At 35.7% G+C, this 18,233-nt stretch overlaps 1 protein-coding gene across 1 annotated transcript in view; it reads right to left on the bottom strand.

Moving 5' to 3' along the window:
- Positions 1–728: 728 nt before the first annotated feature.
- The window catches only part of LOC134803755 (uncharacterized), a 33,720-nt gene continuing 16,215 nt past the window's right edge, over positions 729–18,233 (bottom strand). The window contains exons 7-9 of the mRNA XM_063776591.1: positions 3,128–3,221; positions 2,284–2,391; positions 729–1,228 (exon numbers count right to left, since the gene is read on the bottom strand). Of these exons, the coding sequence (XP_063632661.1) occupies positions 1,111–1,228; positions 2,284–2,391; positions 3,128–3,221 (320 nt within the window). The 3' untranslated portion in view covers positions 729–1,110. The remainder of the gene's footprint in view (positions 1,229–2,283; positions 2,392–3,127; positions 3,222–18,233) is intronic.

Here is an 18,233-nt window from a genome sequence, read left to right as displayed (position 1 = left end):
CCCCCTTATAAATAATAATAAATAAATAAATATGATAGGACATTCTTACACAGATTGACTAAGTCCCACAGTAAGCTCAAGAAGGCTTGTGTTGTGGGTACTCAGACAACGATATATATAACACATATATAAATACTTAAATATGTATATAGGAAACAACCATGACTCAGGAACAAATATCTGTGCCATCACACAAATAAATGCCCTTACTGGGATTCGAACCCAGGACCATCGGCTTCACAGGCAGGGTCACTACCCACTAGGCCAGACCGGTCGTCTTATATATATTAATAGAGATGGGTAATACTTGGTAATACCAAAATACCATAGAGAAATATAGTAAGACAAGAGTGCTCACTCCATACATCATTTTTGGCACCATAAATATTAGTATTTTCATAGTGACATCTAGCATCGAGTAGCGGAATTATCAGTACGATAAGTAGCAGTAATGGTACTGTCAAGTGACAATAGATGTAGCACCGACCGGAAAGTCTTATGTTGTTGAGATTAGAGTTTCCGGTCGGTGCTACATCTTTTGTCACTTGACAGTACTACTACTACTACTTAACGTACTGATAATTCCGCTACTCGATGCTAGATGTCGACTATGAAAATACTAATATTTTTGGTGCCAAAACTGATGTATGGAGTGAGCACTCTTGTCTTACTTATATTTCTCTATGCTATTACAGAATTTAAACCGGTTAAGAAATAAAATAATAAGATTCATTAGTAATATTTTTTATTAACAATAAATAAGCACAACCAGTTGACTGTACGTTTGTAGTTAAAAATATACAAAATTGTAATTATTTACATTTCATTTTTTTTATTAAAATTCTTTGTACATAGATAAAAGGTAAAAACTTGTCATATACCTGAGTTATTATAATGTACTTTAATGTGTTGTACATACTCTAAATCTTTTACACAATAAATGACTGACTACTAATTAAAAAAATTAATTAAAAAACCTGTCATATTAGCTATGTGCGTGACGATGACGGCAACGCTTGTCTTTTATATTGCAACTTGACAAGTGTCATTTTACTCTCCCACCACATAGCCACATCATCATTCATCATCATCATCATCATCATCATTTATTTACTTGACAACTTTAAAAAGGGCCTTGGCGATGGAGCCAGCCCTCATGTCATCCAGGGCCTTCTCGTACTCCGACAGCTTATAGGTCTTGATGCCCAGGTTTTCGTAGTTTAAGTACCTGAAAAGAATAAAACGTTTATTTGCATATATTTATTGGATAGACCAGCGGTCCGCGAGCCCCCCTGGCTATTTTATATGTAATATTGTCAAACAACAATGTCTGATAAAGTCACACATATTAACAAAAGTGCGGCCCGCGTCAACTTCGTTAGTAATGTGGCCCTTGGCTGCTAAAAGGTTGCCGACCACTGGGATAGACCATTTAATTTTTATTTGAAGTTGCACTACATAGAGTTATTACTATAGTCAAAGACATATGTAACTTCGTATAAGACGAATAAAGTCTAAGGAAAAAACGTGCCTCGGAATTGAAGCAAAAGTCATTCTCGAATAGATGGCGCACACACCTTTAGCCTATCCTCGGCTAGATGGCGTGACACCGTTTCATATTTAACAATTTTAACACATAGATATCAGTGAATGAACATGGATCAAAATGATATAAAAATAATAAAATCATTTATCCATATATATACATATTTTGATAACTTTATACGTTTTCATTTTGAGTTTTAGTCGTGTGTCGATAGATGGCAGTAAATTTACAGTGACTACAAAATTTACAATGACAGGACCCCTCTATACTGTCTATTCTTTTTGCTATAGTGTATAGAGTAACCATACTAAACAATGAAATTGTCGCAATCACAACCTGTACCACGCGACCAAAACATAAGCGCCATGAAATTCATGGCGCTTACGCGTTTAGGTCGCGAGACTCACGCTCCGCTTCTATAGTTTGTTGTCAAACAACATCAACTCATGGCGCAAAATACTGGTCCTCTGTGCCGCTTCTATACGTAGTAATAATAGTTCAATGAATAGTATATATCATCTATTTCGACTATTAGTTTATAATTGGCGTTAATGGGGTTGGCAACTGTCAAAGGTTTGCATAGATGGCGCCATCATAGCTTGCCCCTTTCTCTATGAGATCTGGCTTAAAGGGCGGGCATCCAGGACAATTTGACACAATTCTAGGGATTGACAGATCAAGCTATGCTAGCGCCATCTGCTAAATACTTCGAATGACCAACCCCATTGTATGCTTACCTTTCTCCCATAGCCCTGAGCCACCCAACGGCCTTAGGGAAAGTGTACGGGTTGATCTTGATGCCAACGACGGTGATCTCCTTGTTGTAGATATCGAATGGGTTAATTCTGAGGAGAAACGATGAATCATCATTATCATCAATCAATATAATTTTATCGACATCGACTTACAGTGAAATTAAGCATTTATTTACATAATGAAATATACAGAGGTATTACAATACGAATACTAAACTAAATTAATAACTAGCTTTAATCTAAAATAGGCCCTTGAGGCATTGTACCAAGGATGCTGGCGGCATTATCTCGTTGTATCGCAATGTTGATACGTTACTTTTACCTGCTTTTACTATAGGACCATTTTGTCAGGTCCAATTTTTATGGGAGAGTAAATTTTTTTTACGCGACTTCGGAGTTGGTCCTCTAGTAAAAGTATAATCTCAAAACCTCTCTGGCAACGGGAATGCAGTTTTTAGCCACCGTGTAGGCGTGTAGATATATATATTATGTAAATAAATTAAACAAAAAGGAATTCTGCTCTTTCTTAACGGATTCTAACATTATGATATTGTATATACCTAATTACCTATATACCGTGAAGTCGGGTTACTTTAGCCCTGAAGGGTAACTTTGGCCATTGAGATTTCATCGGTTCAGGTTATATTATAGCACTGTAATTATGAAAATACGCCATGAGGTTGGTTTAGCTAACCTTTGACGTTTTATATTTTTATTAGACTCTTTAAAATGAGGTTTTCTTGTGGGTAAAGTTACCCTCCATTGGGTCAAAGTAAGCCGAGTTTACGGTATATAAAAATATAATTTTAAAAGTGCATTAACTTACGTGGCTGTGTGTGTGGGGGGACAGCATCCGAAGAGCACGTATTTACCGCCATGGTTCAAGTAGTTGAAGTTTATCTCCATCACTTTGCCGACACCTGTGGACATTTTAAATTATAGTGTAGGAAATAAAGGTGGTGGACCCCACAGTAATTCCTCTTATGGGTCAAACAGATCACTGTGTTATGTCTTTCCTGTAGACATACACAAGAGTTAAGGGCTATAAAGGTTAATTTTCTTATTTAACCCTTATCCACGTGAAAAGGTCCTCCTTTTATTTAGAGAACTATGATAAAATCATTGCTTACACGCCCACAACCCACAAGCTGTTAACTATAGCCCACAGGAGAGAAAAATATGCTGTTCGCGATAACACACTAGTTTGTTTGACCCTTATATTAATTTATATGATAGTTTCCGCTCATGAATACTATACAATAACCAAGCAAAATTTCATCGACTGAGAAATTAATGCATGGGTCTCCATACAACAACTTGCTTCATTTCCTACACTATTAATGATACAGTGTATCCCTATACTCTGTATCTTTAGGTATTTAAATAAAAGTAAACAAACAATTTATTTTTCGGGTAGTTATAACATTTACTGGTTAACCGACCAAATACAAAACCGCCTGGATCAGTCACTGAACGATCTGACTTTAAGGTGGATGTGTAGGGCTGTCCTGCCGACTAGCCACCAAAAGATGGCGTGATTGTGCACAAATTGCGGATTATCACTATTTCTTTCAAAACCCAAACAATTTTCTAAGATGTGTTAATATTGGCGCAAACAATAAAAAATATTACGTCTAAATCGAAATATATTCCACTCAACAGTGTCTCATTTCATCAAAATCTGACAAAACTGCAAAATATTGCAATTTCATGCATTCACGCACACTACCATATCCCCCAGTGTCAGTCTTGTGACCATTAAGCCAAAACAGACTAGAGGTCGCTAGTACAGAAGATGGCTTTTCTGATTACTCTCATTAGCTAACTAGGGACAAAAGTGTAAACTAGATGGCGCGGTGTAAGAGATGATTTTTTTTGCAAGATTAATTTAAGGTAAAGGCGCATCCAGACGAACTGAATTTAGCACCAGAATGGGCGGATTGTCTATGGTCACGGACGGTATATTCTGTAAGGCCTCGACAGACCTTGCTACAAATACCGGAATGGAACGGAAATCACATGCAATTATCGGTGAGGTATATAGAGGTCCATACAATAAATTCGTGACCGTATGCAGACCTTTATTATTCTTTTTTGCTCGACGCTGCCTTCGACTGCCATACATTTGTTATACTACCTACATAAGCAATACCCACATTATATGCACGTAGCGTACGTTTCGTGGCTCCTGGCCGAGGCGTTAGCTTGGTCCGATTTTAAGCTACCTACATTCCAAATTGTAAATTTCAAAGGTCACGATTACATACTTTCTACAATGTTTGTTTTCACACCGCAATGAATGATGAGTGTTTCATTCAAATGGTCCAAAAGAGATTTTTCCAAAAAAAAAATAGACCTGAGTCTCACAGACCCTATATATTATAATAATTTGTATATCTAGTTCTTCCAGCTCAAAATCACTGGCATATTCAATCCTGATAGTAAAAAAATCCTCCAAATATTTGTGGCTTTCCATTACAAATGGGTCCTTATACTTCAAGTGCAATAAGGTCCTTTCCAACTGAAATTCTTATAAAAAGGTTCTTATTGCACATGAAACATAAGGACCATTGCATTGTCTGAATGGAAAGCCACATTTGTATGGAAATTGTAGATTCCACTAAGTAGGTACGTCAAACCATGAAGTTATATTGTTTAAACTGGAGCGAGTTGTCAGTTGTTTTGCCATACTAATTTGAACCTTATCACCGAGACAGAATGTTGTTCGTACCAGACTAGAGAAAACGGTCCACATGAGATAGAAAAACCTGAGCCCTGTGTCTCACTCGCACATGTTGCCAATGTTAAAAAGATACCATTGTGATAGAAATTATATCAATATACTACTGAAATTCATTACCTTCTTATACTATTTTAGTGCTATATTCTAATTACAGTTCTGATATCTTTTAAGTAATTTGTTAATTATTATGATGTTAATATTATTAACTGATTAAGCCAAGCATGTGCGCAACAAAAAAAACAGTAAATTGAATATGGTAGAAATTGTAGTAACTTTGAATATTAATTGGTATCCCCAACTTGATGACGATTAGGGTCACCATGATGTCGGTACGATTTGGATCGGTCTTACAAAATTGTTATTTCCTACTTAATGTAAAAATAACTTTACCTAAATAGTATACTAATAAATAAATAAAGATATACTTATTTTGGCATGTTTAATTATTCGGTTCACGTAATGAGAGCTACATAATTGCCAAAAATTAAATCCGAAGTCCTTACATTACAGATTGGACATTACAGACTCATATTTTTATACATAGTATTTAATTACTGGAACGTTAATTCTAACTATTTATATATATGTAATCGATTCTATATAGGTTGGGCCGACATTTCCGTCAGTATACAAAAGCGGCAAATTTGAAAATGTTGTTTCAATTACAGATCTACGATGACGCTAACGCTTAAAGAATAGCTAAAGTATGCAAAAGGGAAGTCATCACGTATATGAACACACCATGAGTATGATATTGATAGTGATAGGTATTTTGTTAAATTATGAATTATGAAGAGCATAAATAGTGTAGAATGCCGGTTTACACAGTTAAATGTAAGTTTTTATTTCGTCGTGTGCTAATACTTTATCATTTTAGTCAATAATCAAGATAATTTCGTGTAAAAACATAAATTGTTACGCTACGCTAGGGCTTCACAAAATGACTAGTATCGATAACCAGTGGGCATAGTAATAATATAAATTTATTTGCGTTGCAAGTGTTGAAAGTAGGAATTAAATTCGCAACGAGTGGTGATAAATTAAAACACGACCGAAGGCAGCGTTTTTAATCGATACGATTTGCGAATTACCAAGTACAACTACAACGTTTTACCCGACCCTAGATATTTGTCTCGCTCTCTCTTATAGCTGTCTTTGATAGAAATAGAAAATATTTATTTGGCGTACAAAAACATACCTACATTACGGTAAGTACACCATAAAGTTAACAATACAGTAAACATACACCAAATAGGATGCCGCTCAGCATAAGCAGTGTCTGTAAGACACTACGCTGGTTTTCACCCAATACGTACGATGGACGTACGGCGGACCACCTTCCTCACAATAAACCACGATCGCATTGATCGCGATCCAATACGCCCATCCCATCTGTAACAGCTTTTATAACGACTAAAAGCTTTATAACGACTAAATTAAGTAAGGTTGTGTGAAGCGTTTTACAGAAGAGAAAAAAACTATATCCATCTCTTTTCTGGGGCAATTATACTAGCATAGGGTAAATACAGTATGATTCTCTCTGATTATGCACGAATGAGAAAAGATCCTGGCCAAACTATACATTCCATCTTATGCTAATATCCCACATTCATATGACTTATGGTCACCCTAATTAGAAAGAGATGGAGGGCTCAGGTTTGACCTCTCATGTGGACACACTTTTTGGCCAGTGTACACTATCCAGTTTACTCTCTACGTCCGTGCGTCAAACACGTACAAGTGAAGTACTAAAACGTGACGTAATGGAACGGACATCTCGGGACATTTTTTTAAGTGGTAGTACGGAATGCTGACGGTGTAGAATGAGCCCAAAAATGTGCATGGACACAAAGTTAAATTTCAATGCAGAACTGAAATATTCATGTTTTAGTTTAGGGGAAAGTACCTACCTAACCTAATGCAAGCTTTAAAGCTACTATTCCATCCGCTTACCGAGCGCGTCGAATGGGATGACCGCTTGGGCTAACCAGTATGGTCGTATTTTCCGATTATTCACAGTTCTTAGATCTCTAGAGGGTTCAGCCAAGATGCCAATCATTTGCGACAGAGAGACGTCAGAGTTTCGTTCGCTATGGCGCAAACGATTGATATCTTGGCTAGGCACTCAGTTCACACTACGTTGGACAGCGGTGAGAGAAACTCAATTCCCTAGTACTCGCCCGATATTTGTTTTACTCTGCCTGCTTATTAATTAACGATTGATCCGACTTTCCTTCTTCAAAGAATAAGTATTTCAAGTTAATTACTAAAGTGATACAAAAAGCTTAATATCACTAATAGATATTAGAAGTACTTATACATGCAGAGTGTAGTCTAGTCGACAAGTTCAAAATGGTGAAAAATAGAGATACTACTAAAAATACGTGTGATACCTGGATTCGGATGATGTATAGAAAAATGTATTCGAAGCGTTTATTAGAACACAAAAAAAATCAAAAGTTATAGACATAAAAGGCGGAAAAGAGAAGATACCGTCAACCGGGATGAATAGGGATGATAGGGGTGATAGGGAAGGTCTTCTAATAAGACCGCGTTTTCGCGTAGCAGCACGGGATATGGTAGCTGCTCTCACTGACCCAAGAAGAAAATCCACCCTGTATGTATACCTTTTCGTTGCCTGACCTAATATTAAGTAAGTTTCAATAATTGGTCAATGCACAAATTTATAATTCTTACGTGCTATTTAGTAGCTACTTCATAATACCGCATGAGTTTGTGCCGCACCATAACGATAGTACCTTGTAGTCGACCGGGGTACCACATTACGATATTATATAATAATAGTAGACAGTATTAACAGATTCTGCCCCATGTTCCGGCCCTGCCCAACCTTACGTGTAGATGAGGAAGAAAGTTGGAAAGGGGCAGAATCTGTGAATACTGTCTACTATAATATAATAATGTGATACTCCGCTCGACCGCAATGGTATAATGGTTATATATTTTTTGATTCATATATATTTTATATAATTGTCACAAGATTTAAAAGAATTTTGGGTAATTCTTAACAGGAAATGAGTTCTGTGTCGAAACTTCGTAACAATTGTCATGTTTCTTGTGACAATTGTCATTAGCTTCGCCAAATAAGTACCTACCTACTTATTTATTGTATAATAGTATGCTGACTAGGTATTTTTTTACACTTAAATTTCATAGTTTTTTTAAATATTTACTTATCTTGAAAAAATTAAAAACTTCGTAATGTTGATTGATCAAGTGCGGGCTAAGCGTATTCAGTGCACTCCGCGAGCTCTTGAGATTTGCCTCAAAAATGGCGTGAATGGCCGCTAAGACCGAAATACTTGTTTTTAAATAATTATGTCATGCGTCGCCTGTTTGGGTTTGGATATGTATATGTAGGGCACATACTGACTGATACCATGGACAATATTGTATGTATGGCCATGGGACAAAACGGAAACGTACACATGCATTAGGGTATTTAGAGCCAGTAGACAGTATCATAACAACCGGTGTAGTGGTAGTGGTTACGAAGAAATTAACTAATTACGATTTTTTACTTTGGAGCAGCCTGTATGTGTTAGTAGCTCCTGAGGTAACCTTCTTCGACCTTTCTGATTATCTTTCTTATTTATGACACTAATAAGATTCTGACTTTTAATAAACGTCATTATTGCCGCACATTTTCGAACAAATTGTTAAAAGCACTGCCAAGGATTAATACAATACAGGGTATATTGTTTCAAATAAATAAATCATTCATTATACATACCACATGCTACAAAGTATATTTCAGAGTTTTTCAGGGCGAAACATTATTCCATACTTTATTCATTTTAGGCCCTGGGTAATGTTTAAGTAATCATAACTATTACAACACAGTAAACTAAAGAAAATAAAAGTATTTTCTTATTGTACTATTAAATTAAAAAAAAAAACAACATATGATTTTACCAAATTTGAGTATATTTACAAATAGGTACTTATTTTTTTCATTTTCACTGGTTCTGTTGTGGCCAGGTGATATTTAGGAGTTCACTCCCGTAGGCAGGATATCGGTAGCGGATGTTTGTGTTTGATGATCAGCTAAAAAGGATCAAAATAGATAATATTAACTAATAAGGAATGAGGATAATAAATTTTAAGAAAATCTAGTTGAGACTAGTTGAGTCTAGTTTTAAAGTTACTTAAAATGAAATTACTATACTTAAGTTTTTATATTATTTACAATTAATAAGCTTATTTATTTATTTAATAACATTTATACAACTTTATAACAAAACACTAAAACTTATATAAAAAAAAAACAATTAATTAAATTTGCCCTGTTACTATGTATGTTAGTTAGTGTATCTAGGTCAAATCTTGAAAGCTAAATTTAGGCTTACGGCTCGATTCGGAAAATGAATTAGATTTCTACTAGACTTCAACAAGTTACAATACGGATAATTTAAAGATATTTGTAAGGTAGATATGTCAAAGGTCATTGGGCGTTTTGTTCGGACATATGACCCACAGCGTACACAAACGAAATAGGGCTAGGTATGTAGGTAAATGTATCTGCTACCCACTGGTATGAGTCGCATTCTTGCAAGACATGGGAGAATTGAGAAAAAAATAAAAATCATTTCTCATCATTATAGCATTTTTGCAATGAATTAAGTCAGAACTATTGGAATTATTTCAAATATACTTTGAATAGCTGCTGTTAGATTACGTTGCTGTTGTTATATTGTTTAATATCAATAGGAACAAAAATAAAATCCAGTTCTAAAAAAACAATATTTTTATTCTGCTTGATCAAAATCAATTGTTAATTCGTCTAAAAAGGCAGCAGCAGGCGCGTCAATCACTTCTTGATGCCTGGCCCATGATAAAAAATAGACTACGCTTGCAGCATGTGCACAGCTTCCGACGGTTTAGGCGGAGTATGTCACTTTCTTAAGAGGGCACTTTCGAGTTAGGTCACGTTCTAAGGACGTCACTTTCTGAGGACGTCACATTCTGAGTTCGTCACTTTCTGAGGTCGTCACATTCTGAGCACGTCACTTTCTGAGAACGCCACTTTTCGTGGGCGTTACTTTCTGAGTACGTCACTTTTTTATACTAAGATTTAAGCGTATACTTGCACGAACAATGGATACCAGCAATCAGCTGTACGGCATACGGCCGCTTTTATGTATGACATATACAGGTTGTTTTTTCAGTCGCCATTGAAGGAAAATATGAATCTATAGAGGATAACGGGCGTCTGAATCCAAACGGCAACGACAGTTTCCTGTTATCGTCTATAGATTCGTATTTCCCTTCAATGGTCACTGAAAAAACATTCTGTATGTCATACATAAAAGTGGCCTTATACCGTACCGCTAATATAATTTCTGGTATCCATTGTTCGTGCAGGCGCACGGTGCACGTTCATGCTAAAAAAGTGACGTACTCAGAAAGTGACGAACTCCGAATGTGACGTCTTCAGAAAGTGGCGTTCTCAGAAAGTGACGTACTCAGAATGTGACGACCACAGAAAGTGACAAACCCAGAATGTGACGTCCTCAGACAGTGACGTCCTCAGAAAGTGACCTAGCTCGAAAGTGACCTCGTAAGAAAGTGACATACTCCGCCTAAACCCTTCCGACGGTAGTGCGATGGCCTTGTATACACGAGCAGTAATAGTTTTGAATACTATTTCTTCCAATAACAACACACAACACTAAGGGCCAGTTGCACCAACCACATTTGACAGACTGATCAACGTCAGCCGGCGCGCCCCGGCGCCTTACTATGAAACTTTCCATACATCAAAAATTAGCGAACTCTTTAACGGTACGAACAGTTTGGTGCAACTGACCCTAACACTATCTCGTACACATACTGTTGAATAACTTTTTTCTGCCGGTTGATACATAAAAAAAATTACATATTTAAAAAAGTGAGATTAAATTCTCTATTTTAAAACTAGTTTGGTCTCTGTACGGGAAAGTTCATAAAGCGGGTCAAAAACGCCCAATGACCTTTGACGTTTCCGCGATTCTGGAGGTCCTCTTGAACGATTTCGACAAGTTATGACTTAGATATCCAAGTCACATCTAGTCGATATCTAATGTAGATCTAGTTGATCTCTAAATCGTTGCAAGATCTTGTGATTATCTCGAAATCCGAATAGGCCTGTTACTTCCCGATTTCCGATTGAGCTGAAATTTTGCATTCATATGTAACTTGGAGGTTATTCCCACTAGTTACCACCATGTTGTTACCACCATCGAACTTTCCGTTTTGGTTTCTTGTGAACAATATGATAAATAATTATTAAAGCGGCAGCTGCACGACGACGTACGTCCATGGTTCCTGAGTACAAACTGGTCGATCGTCGGATTGCTTGCCGCGCGCGGCTGCCGCGCTATAATTCAAGATGGTGCCAAAAATGGCTCACGAGCCAAAATACAGATTTGCCGCGGTCGAACAATGCTTGCGCGGCCGCCGCGCGATATCGAGACGCGGCTTAAGAAAAAGTGACCAAGGCCTCCAGTGCCCCGGGGTGGAATCGAACCAGCGTCCTCTGCTAGGTCACGGCGGCAAGGGCGAATTTTTCTATGTACAGTCGACGTCTTTGATATGTTTACATTTTTCGGTTTATTACAAGGGAGTAAGGTGCAAACATGTAAACATATCTTTGACGTCGACTGTATGTACATATTATTATATATTTTAATGTTTGTTATTACCTATTTTAATTTGTTTGACATGCCTAGAATTAATTTGTTATTTTAGAATAAGAATTGCTGTGCCCTTACAGGGTCCATGTCACTGTACTCGAAATTGTATTGTAACACCTTTATGTAGCAACATGGAAATGCAATACACAATAAACAATGATGATCGGCCTAGCCTACTCAAAAAGAATCTGAAGTAGATATGCATGATGCAGTTTGCAGGACAGGACCAGGTGCAAAAAAATATAAAGAATTAAATACGAATGTCACACATCGTGACAAACCATAAACGTTTATCGATTATATTATATATTCCTATACATATTTATACTCGCGCACGAAGGGTTCCGTACCATTAGGCCGCCGCCCCACTGCTGCGCACGCTATGTACACGACCCACGTTCCTATTAGTAGGAGATCCCACATATATGGTCGACCTTCACCAACCTGTCTGACGGATGAAACTATGAAAATATGAAAGAAAATATGTTCCAGAACATAAATAAGGGGTCATCCATTAATTACATCACACGTTTAGGAGGAGGGAGGGGGTCAAGAAAATGTGACATGTTGTGACAAGGGGGAGGAGTCACAAACTTTGTGACGTCACTTTAACTTCATCAGTAACCGAAAATTTATTTAAATTATTTTATACGCCAATATACATTTAAATAACAAGTCTTAGAAACGATAATCGTTTTTATTCGTTTAATTTTATTTCTTAATCAGTTTTGGGTTATAAAATTACTAATATTTCTTTTGTCAAAAATATTTTGATAAAATATTAAATAAATATTTGCCGATTTCGTTGATGTGACGTCACACCAGGGGGGAGGGGTTTGCCAAATGTGACCAAGTGTGACAAGGAGGGGGGGAGGGGTAAAAAAACCTAGAAATTCGTGTGACGTAATTAATGGATGACCCGTAAATAGGGTTGCCTAAAGAAATATGGTCAAGGCTATTTTTAATAAACTTTTGAAAAAAAATTTTTTTTCGTCAAATTTCACCGATTTGTCTGACGAACGAAATAAGTTTCAATGGAAAGTATACAACTTGTACAACATAAATAAACTAGGTTGCCTATCTTTTTCCGGTCACTATTATGTGGTTGCCGTGTTTAAAGAGGTGATTTTATATCGATAATTACACTCATCTATCTGACGCTTGAATTATACATCAAAATGATGGCAATTTTATTGCAAATACAATGGTATAGGGTTGCCTGCGAAAATCCGGTCACAAATAAGGGTTGCCAGGATTTTAAATAAAATAAGAAGGGAAGACTTTATCGATAACTCATAAACGGCTTAACTGATCAAGTTTGTTTTAATTTTATTTGAATGAGTTTTTTAGGCACTATTTTCATGATTTTTTTCATATTTTTTGTTTATATATATTATATTGTTTGCATATTTATCCAACGACATGTCACACTATGGGATTGAAGCGAAAAAAATGGATACATACATTTTTTTATTTTTCTTCGGTTGATACCTATGTTGTGATATGTCATTTGATATGAATTTTAAAATGAATAAGGTTCTTCAAAAATTTTTTTTTGCTAAAGTGAATATTTTAGGAAATAATCGCTTCGAAAGAAACAAAATGTATGTGAGGATTTTTTTTTTTCGTTTCAACCCTATGGTGTGGGGTGTCGTTGGATAGGTCTTCCAAAATTAATAGGGGTTTTGGAAGAACATTTTTTGATTAAGTGAATATTTTCGGAAATAATCGCTTTGAAAGAAACAAAATGTGTGTGACAATTTTTTTATCGTTTCAAACATATAGTGTGGGGTGTCGTTGGATAGACCATTCAAAATAAATAGGGGTATATAAACAACATTTTTTGATAAAGTGAATCATTTCGGAAACAATCGTTTAGAAAGAAAAAAAATGGCTTTTCCTTCTAACTTTTGAACCATTGGTCCAAAAAATATGACAAAAATCATGCCTAAAGAACTCATTCAAATAAAATTAAAACAAACTTGCTTAGTTAAGCCGTTTATGAGTTATCGCTAAAAGTCCTTCCTTCTTATTTTATTTAAAAGCCTGGCAACCCTTATTTTTGACCGGATTTTTGCAGGCAACCCTATACCATTCTATTTGCAATAAAATTACCATCATTTTGATGTATAATTCAAGCTTCAGACAGATGAGTGCAATTATCGATATAAAATCACCTCTTTAAACACGGCAACCACATAATAGTGATCGGAAAAAGATAGGCAACCTAGTTGATTTATGTTGTACAAGTTGTATACTTTCCATTGAAACTTATCTCGATCGTCAGACAAATCGGTGAAATTTGACGAAAAAATGTTTTTTCAAAAATTTATTAAAAATAGCCATGACCATATTTCTTTAGGCAACCCTATTTATTTATGTTCTGGAACATATTTTCTTTCATAAAATATAAGTTTCATCCATCAGACGTATTGGTGAAGGTCGACCATATATGTGGGATCTTAGACCATATACAAAATTTCGTGGGCTTGCCCACGGTTTGTATTAAAACGTGGGCCGTGGATGTAGCGTGCGCAGAAGTGGGGCGCCGGCCTTAAGCAAAAAACGGAAAAAGAATCACGTTTGTTGTATGGGACCCACTTAAGTATTTATTATATTCTGTTTTTAGTATTTGTTGTTATAACGGCAACAGAAATACCCGGAATGGTGGTGTGGTCTGGCCTAGTGGGTAGTGACCCTGCCTATGAAGCCGATGGTCCCGGGTTCGAATCCTGGTAAGGGCATTTATTTGTATGATGATACAGATATTTGTTCCTGAGTCATGGTTGTTTTCTACGTATTTAAGGATTTATATATTATATATATCGTTGTCTGAGTAGGTACCCACAACACAAGCCTTCTTGAGCTTACCGTGGGGCTTAGTCAATTTGTGTAAAAATGTCCTATAAATGTCCTATAATATTAAATACATAATTTGTATGAAAATTTCAACTGTCGGACGACAACGGAAGACGGACGGACGATCAAACGTACAGCGGAGTCTTAGTCTTCGCCGTATTCCTTGAAAGGGTTATTCTATGGGTCATTTGCAATGATTTAAGTCCAGTCAACCAGGGGTCAAAACTCATTGGTTTTCAAGTTATATGAGTTTTTAGTTTTTTGTTTACAAAACCCGCCTTTCGACTAAAAAGTGGTAATTGTGAAAAAACTACTCAAATTTGGACGTAAAAAAACATTCACCTAATAGCCAATAAACTACTGATTACGTGAAATAAAAAAAGATTGCCAAAACTTTCCAAAATTTTCAAAAAAAAAGGATTTGAAGTCACAATGTTTTTGTAATTTTCCCCAAACTTTGTAACATTTTAAGGCATTACTTTAAAAAAAAGTATGACACTTTGCGTACAAAATACAGAAATGAGTTCCTCAGCTTTCCAAAAAAGTACGAATGTCGACATGTTCTCTTAAACTTTTTAAAATAATAATAATAATAGCAGAGCAGGTAGGTACCGAAGACAAAAAATGCTTACGTAGAAACTAATTACCGTAATGACTTGACATGTATTAGGTACTTACCGAAAATGTAAAATAAGTTTATGGCAAAAATTTCATTTTTGGTACAAGCTTTTATCGCTGACTATACTTTTCTTACGACAGACAACTAATACTCATTATAAATTCTAAAAACCCCTAACACAATTAGGTTGCGTTGTTTCATCACAGAGTTCCTAAGGCCACCTCCTGTCTCCATCATCAGATCAGTTCGACAGTACCATATTATTGTATTGTCATCAGGCGGCTTAGCACGGTCGTGTTTTTATCCCTTGTCACCATGCCTGTCACGTTCTAACAAGTCGGCTGCCCTAAGCAGAAAACAAGTAACCCAGTTTTGTCAAATTTTTGAGGAGAGCAAAAAAACGTAATTTGTCAGTTTTGTTAGGTATTTGGTCTAAAATGTAACATCTGTTTATACCATTATGTTAAAGGCGATAAAATTAAGCTTATACAGACTTTATTTTTTGTTATTCTTGTATATTAAACTTTGTACAGGCATAAAATGTTGTCTGTGTAGTTTACTGCCCGAAAATCTCAGAACCATTCTACACAAATTCAAGTATCTCGTGTTTAGCTTGGAAATAGCAAGCATTTTAGCTTCTTAAATACTAAACATATTTGGCTCTCCGCTCAATAACTTTTCCAATTTTCATGCAATTCTGAAGAAAATGGTACCAAATGAAAGCTAATAACATAAGCTACCGAAAACTGATTTTTATTTCTTTCAGGTTTATCGACTTCAAAATCCCTGTTAGATAATAAAACGCTTGAAAAAATAATATATTTTTTTATATATTTTAAAGTTCTTTTCTATTGGAAAATAGACTTTTTTTTAATTAGTGATTGATGTTGCCATCCTCGTACCTTCTGACACATGGTTATTGGTACCTATTTCATCGATTTTATTTATTTTCAGAGATTATTTTGTGATACGATGACCCATTCCTTCAACAAACTCTCTGTCTTCGTGGATGGGTGGTACCTTACAGGATCCTGCTTCCGAACTTTTCTTTTTTAGGGTTCCATACCTCATAAGGAAAAAACGGAACCATTATAGGATCACTTTGTTGTCCGTCCGTCCTCCGTCCATTTGTCAGTCAAGATCCTTTATCTCGGAAACACGTGGAGGTATCGAGTTGAAATTAAAACCATATACTCAGGTCTAAATTCCCTTAAATATGTAGAAAAAAATCAAACACCTACATTAACGTAAAAAAAAGATACGGTGGTTTATGCCAAAATACGTAAGTAAATTTCGACATTCTCAAGGGATTCAAAATTTAAAGGTACCTAAGTAGGTGGGTAGTAGGTAGCTAGGTCAACGAGAAGTCCCGTTGTCCTAGAACTATGAAATTTGGCAAGTAATATTGTATTACATTATAAGTACAGGGAATAATCTGAAAACTATAAATTTGTAAAAAATAAAAAAATCAATAACTAAATTTGTAAGGAACGCTCGGTGGGCGAGCCCGACTTGCATTTTTTATAGTCCTATTTGACAGACGTGTTTGATAGGAATGAGGCAGGTGCATGGAATGGTGAGAGCTCGTGAGTTCATAAAAATCAATATTTGGGGACAATCTTACACTGGTTAACCTAGCCCCAAATTAAACAAAGTTTGTACTATGAGTACTAGGCGACGTTATATACATACATGTATAGATAAATACATACTTAGGTACATAGTTACTTTATTTACTATTTAACTTTACTTGCAACAAATTAAAAATCTAATTAAATCCTTCAAGTCAGTTTTACCTATTTCTTATAAAACCATATATGAAATTTTGCTGATATTAATATGGTAAGTAATTGGTGGATCTCTTTAGTGGCTAGAGTTAAACCAAGAAAAGTCTGCAGAGATTTTGACAGCACAAGGTCAATCTCGAGAAGTCTATTAGTAGAGTTAGACCAAGAAAAGTCTGCATAGATGTTGAGAGCACACCAGTGCAGGTGTTATTTTAAACGTCAAACTTCTATGAAATGATGACATATAAATAACACAGGCACTGGTGTGCTCTCAACATCTCTGCATACTTTTCTTGGTCGAACTCTACTAATAGACTTCTCGAGATTGACCTCAGATGATTCACTTTACCACATAATAAGTGTCTTTATAAAAATTCAAATTTTGGCATTATTCCTGGATTAAATATTTCCCTTTTGGTCAATTGAATACAGTCAGTTGTTGTTTGTTTCTAATTTTTCCCAAAACCTTTGGCACGGATACGGCATAATTATGATTTCCTCTTTCTTTGGCGTATTCTAGTGTTCTGTTTTCATTACTGTAGAGTCTACAGTGTAGACAATACAGATAATTTTAATTGTTTTAACAACACTTTTTCTTCAAACTTAAATTTCACAGACTTTTCACCTTTGACAGGAATATTTCTAAGCAAATTTGTTTTCTATGTATGTCTTTAAACAAGGTACCTTTTGTATAACTATGTGACTAATTTCTAACCTAAATCGCAGATTGTGTTGGGAGATACTTGTTTTACCATTGTAATAAACTAATTCGCAGTTACGAACATCTACGCTAAACTCAAGTATCTCGGTCATCTATATGAATTACAAGTATCTCTGTTTAGTTACTTGTCTTTAGCGTAGAAATGGGACATATACTTGAATTTAGCGTAGAATACAGGGTCAAAAAAAGATACTCGGATTTTAAAAACATGAATATTTTGAAAACTACACATTATTTTACAATTATTTTTTTGGTGAAAGATGCGCCTGAAATTGTAGATTCCGAAAATCCAAAAAAACCGTTTTTGAAAATTTTCGAGTTACTTGTTTTCTGCTTAGGGCAGCCGAAGTATGTAAGTGCGAAAGGGACGCGCATAGTGATAGTCGATAAAAATGGAACCGTGCTGAGCCCGCAGAACTACATACAGCTGTAAATTTTCATGACGCTACGATCCTTGGAAGATGGTTAAATTAGTTACCTTAGATTCCATTACATAGTTAGTTACATA

Source organism: Cydia splendana, chromosome 27 (genome assembly GCF_910591565.1).
Source record: "Cydia splendana chromosome 27, ilCydSple1.2, whole genome shotgun sequence".
NCBI classification, from domain to species: Eukaryota; Metazoa; Arthropoda; class Insecta; order Lepidoptera; family Tortricidae; genus Cydia; species Cydia splendana.
The sequence above is the reverse complement of the archived record's forward strand: the minus strand, read 5'-3'. Positions and strand labels throughout refer to the sequence as shown.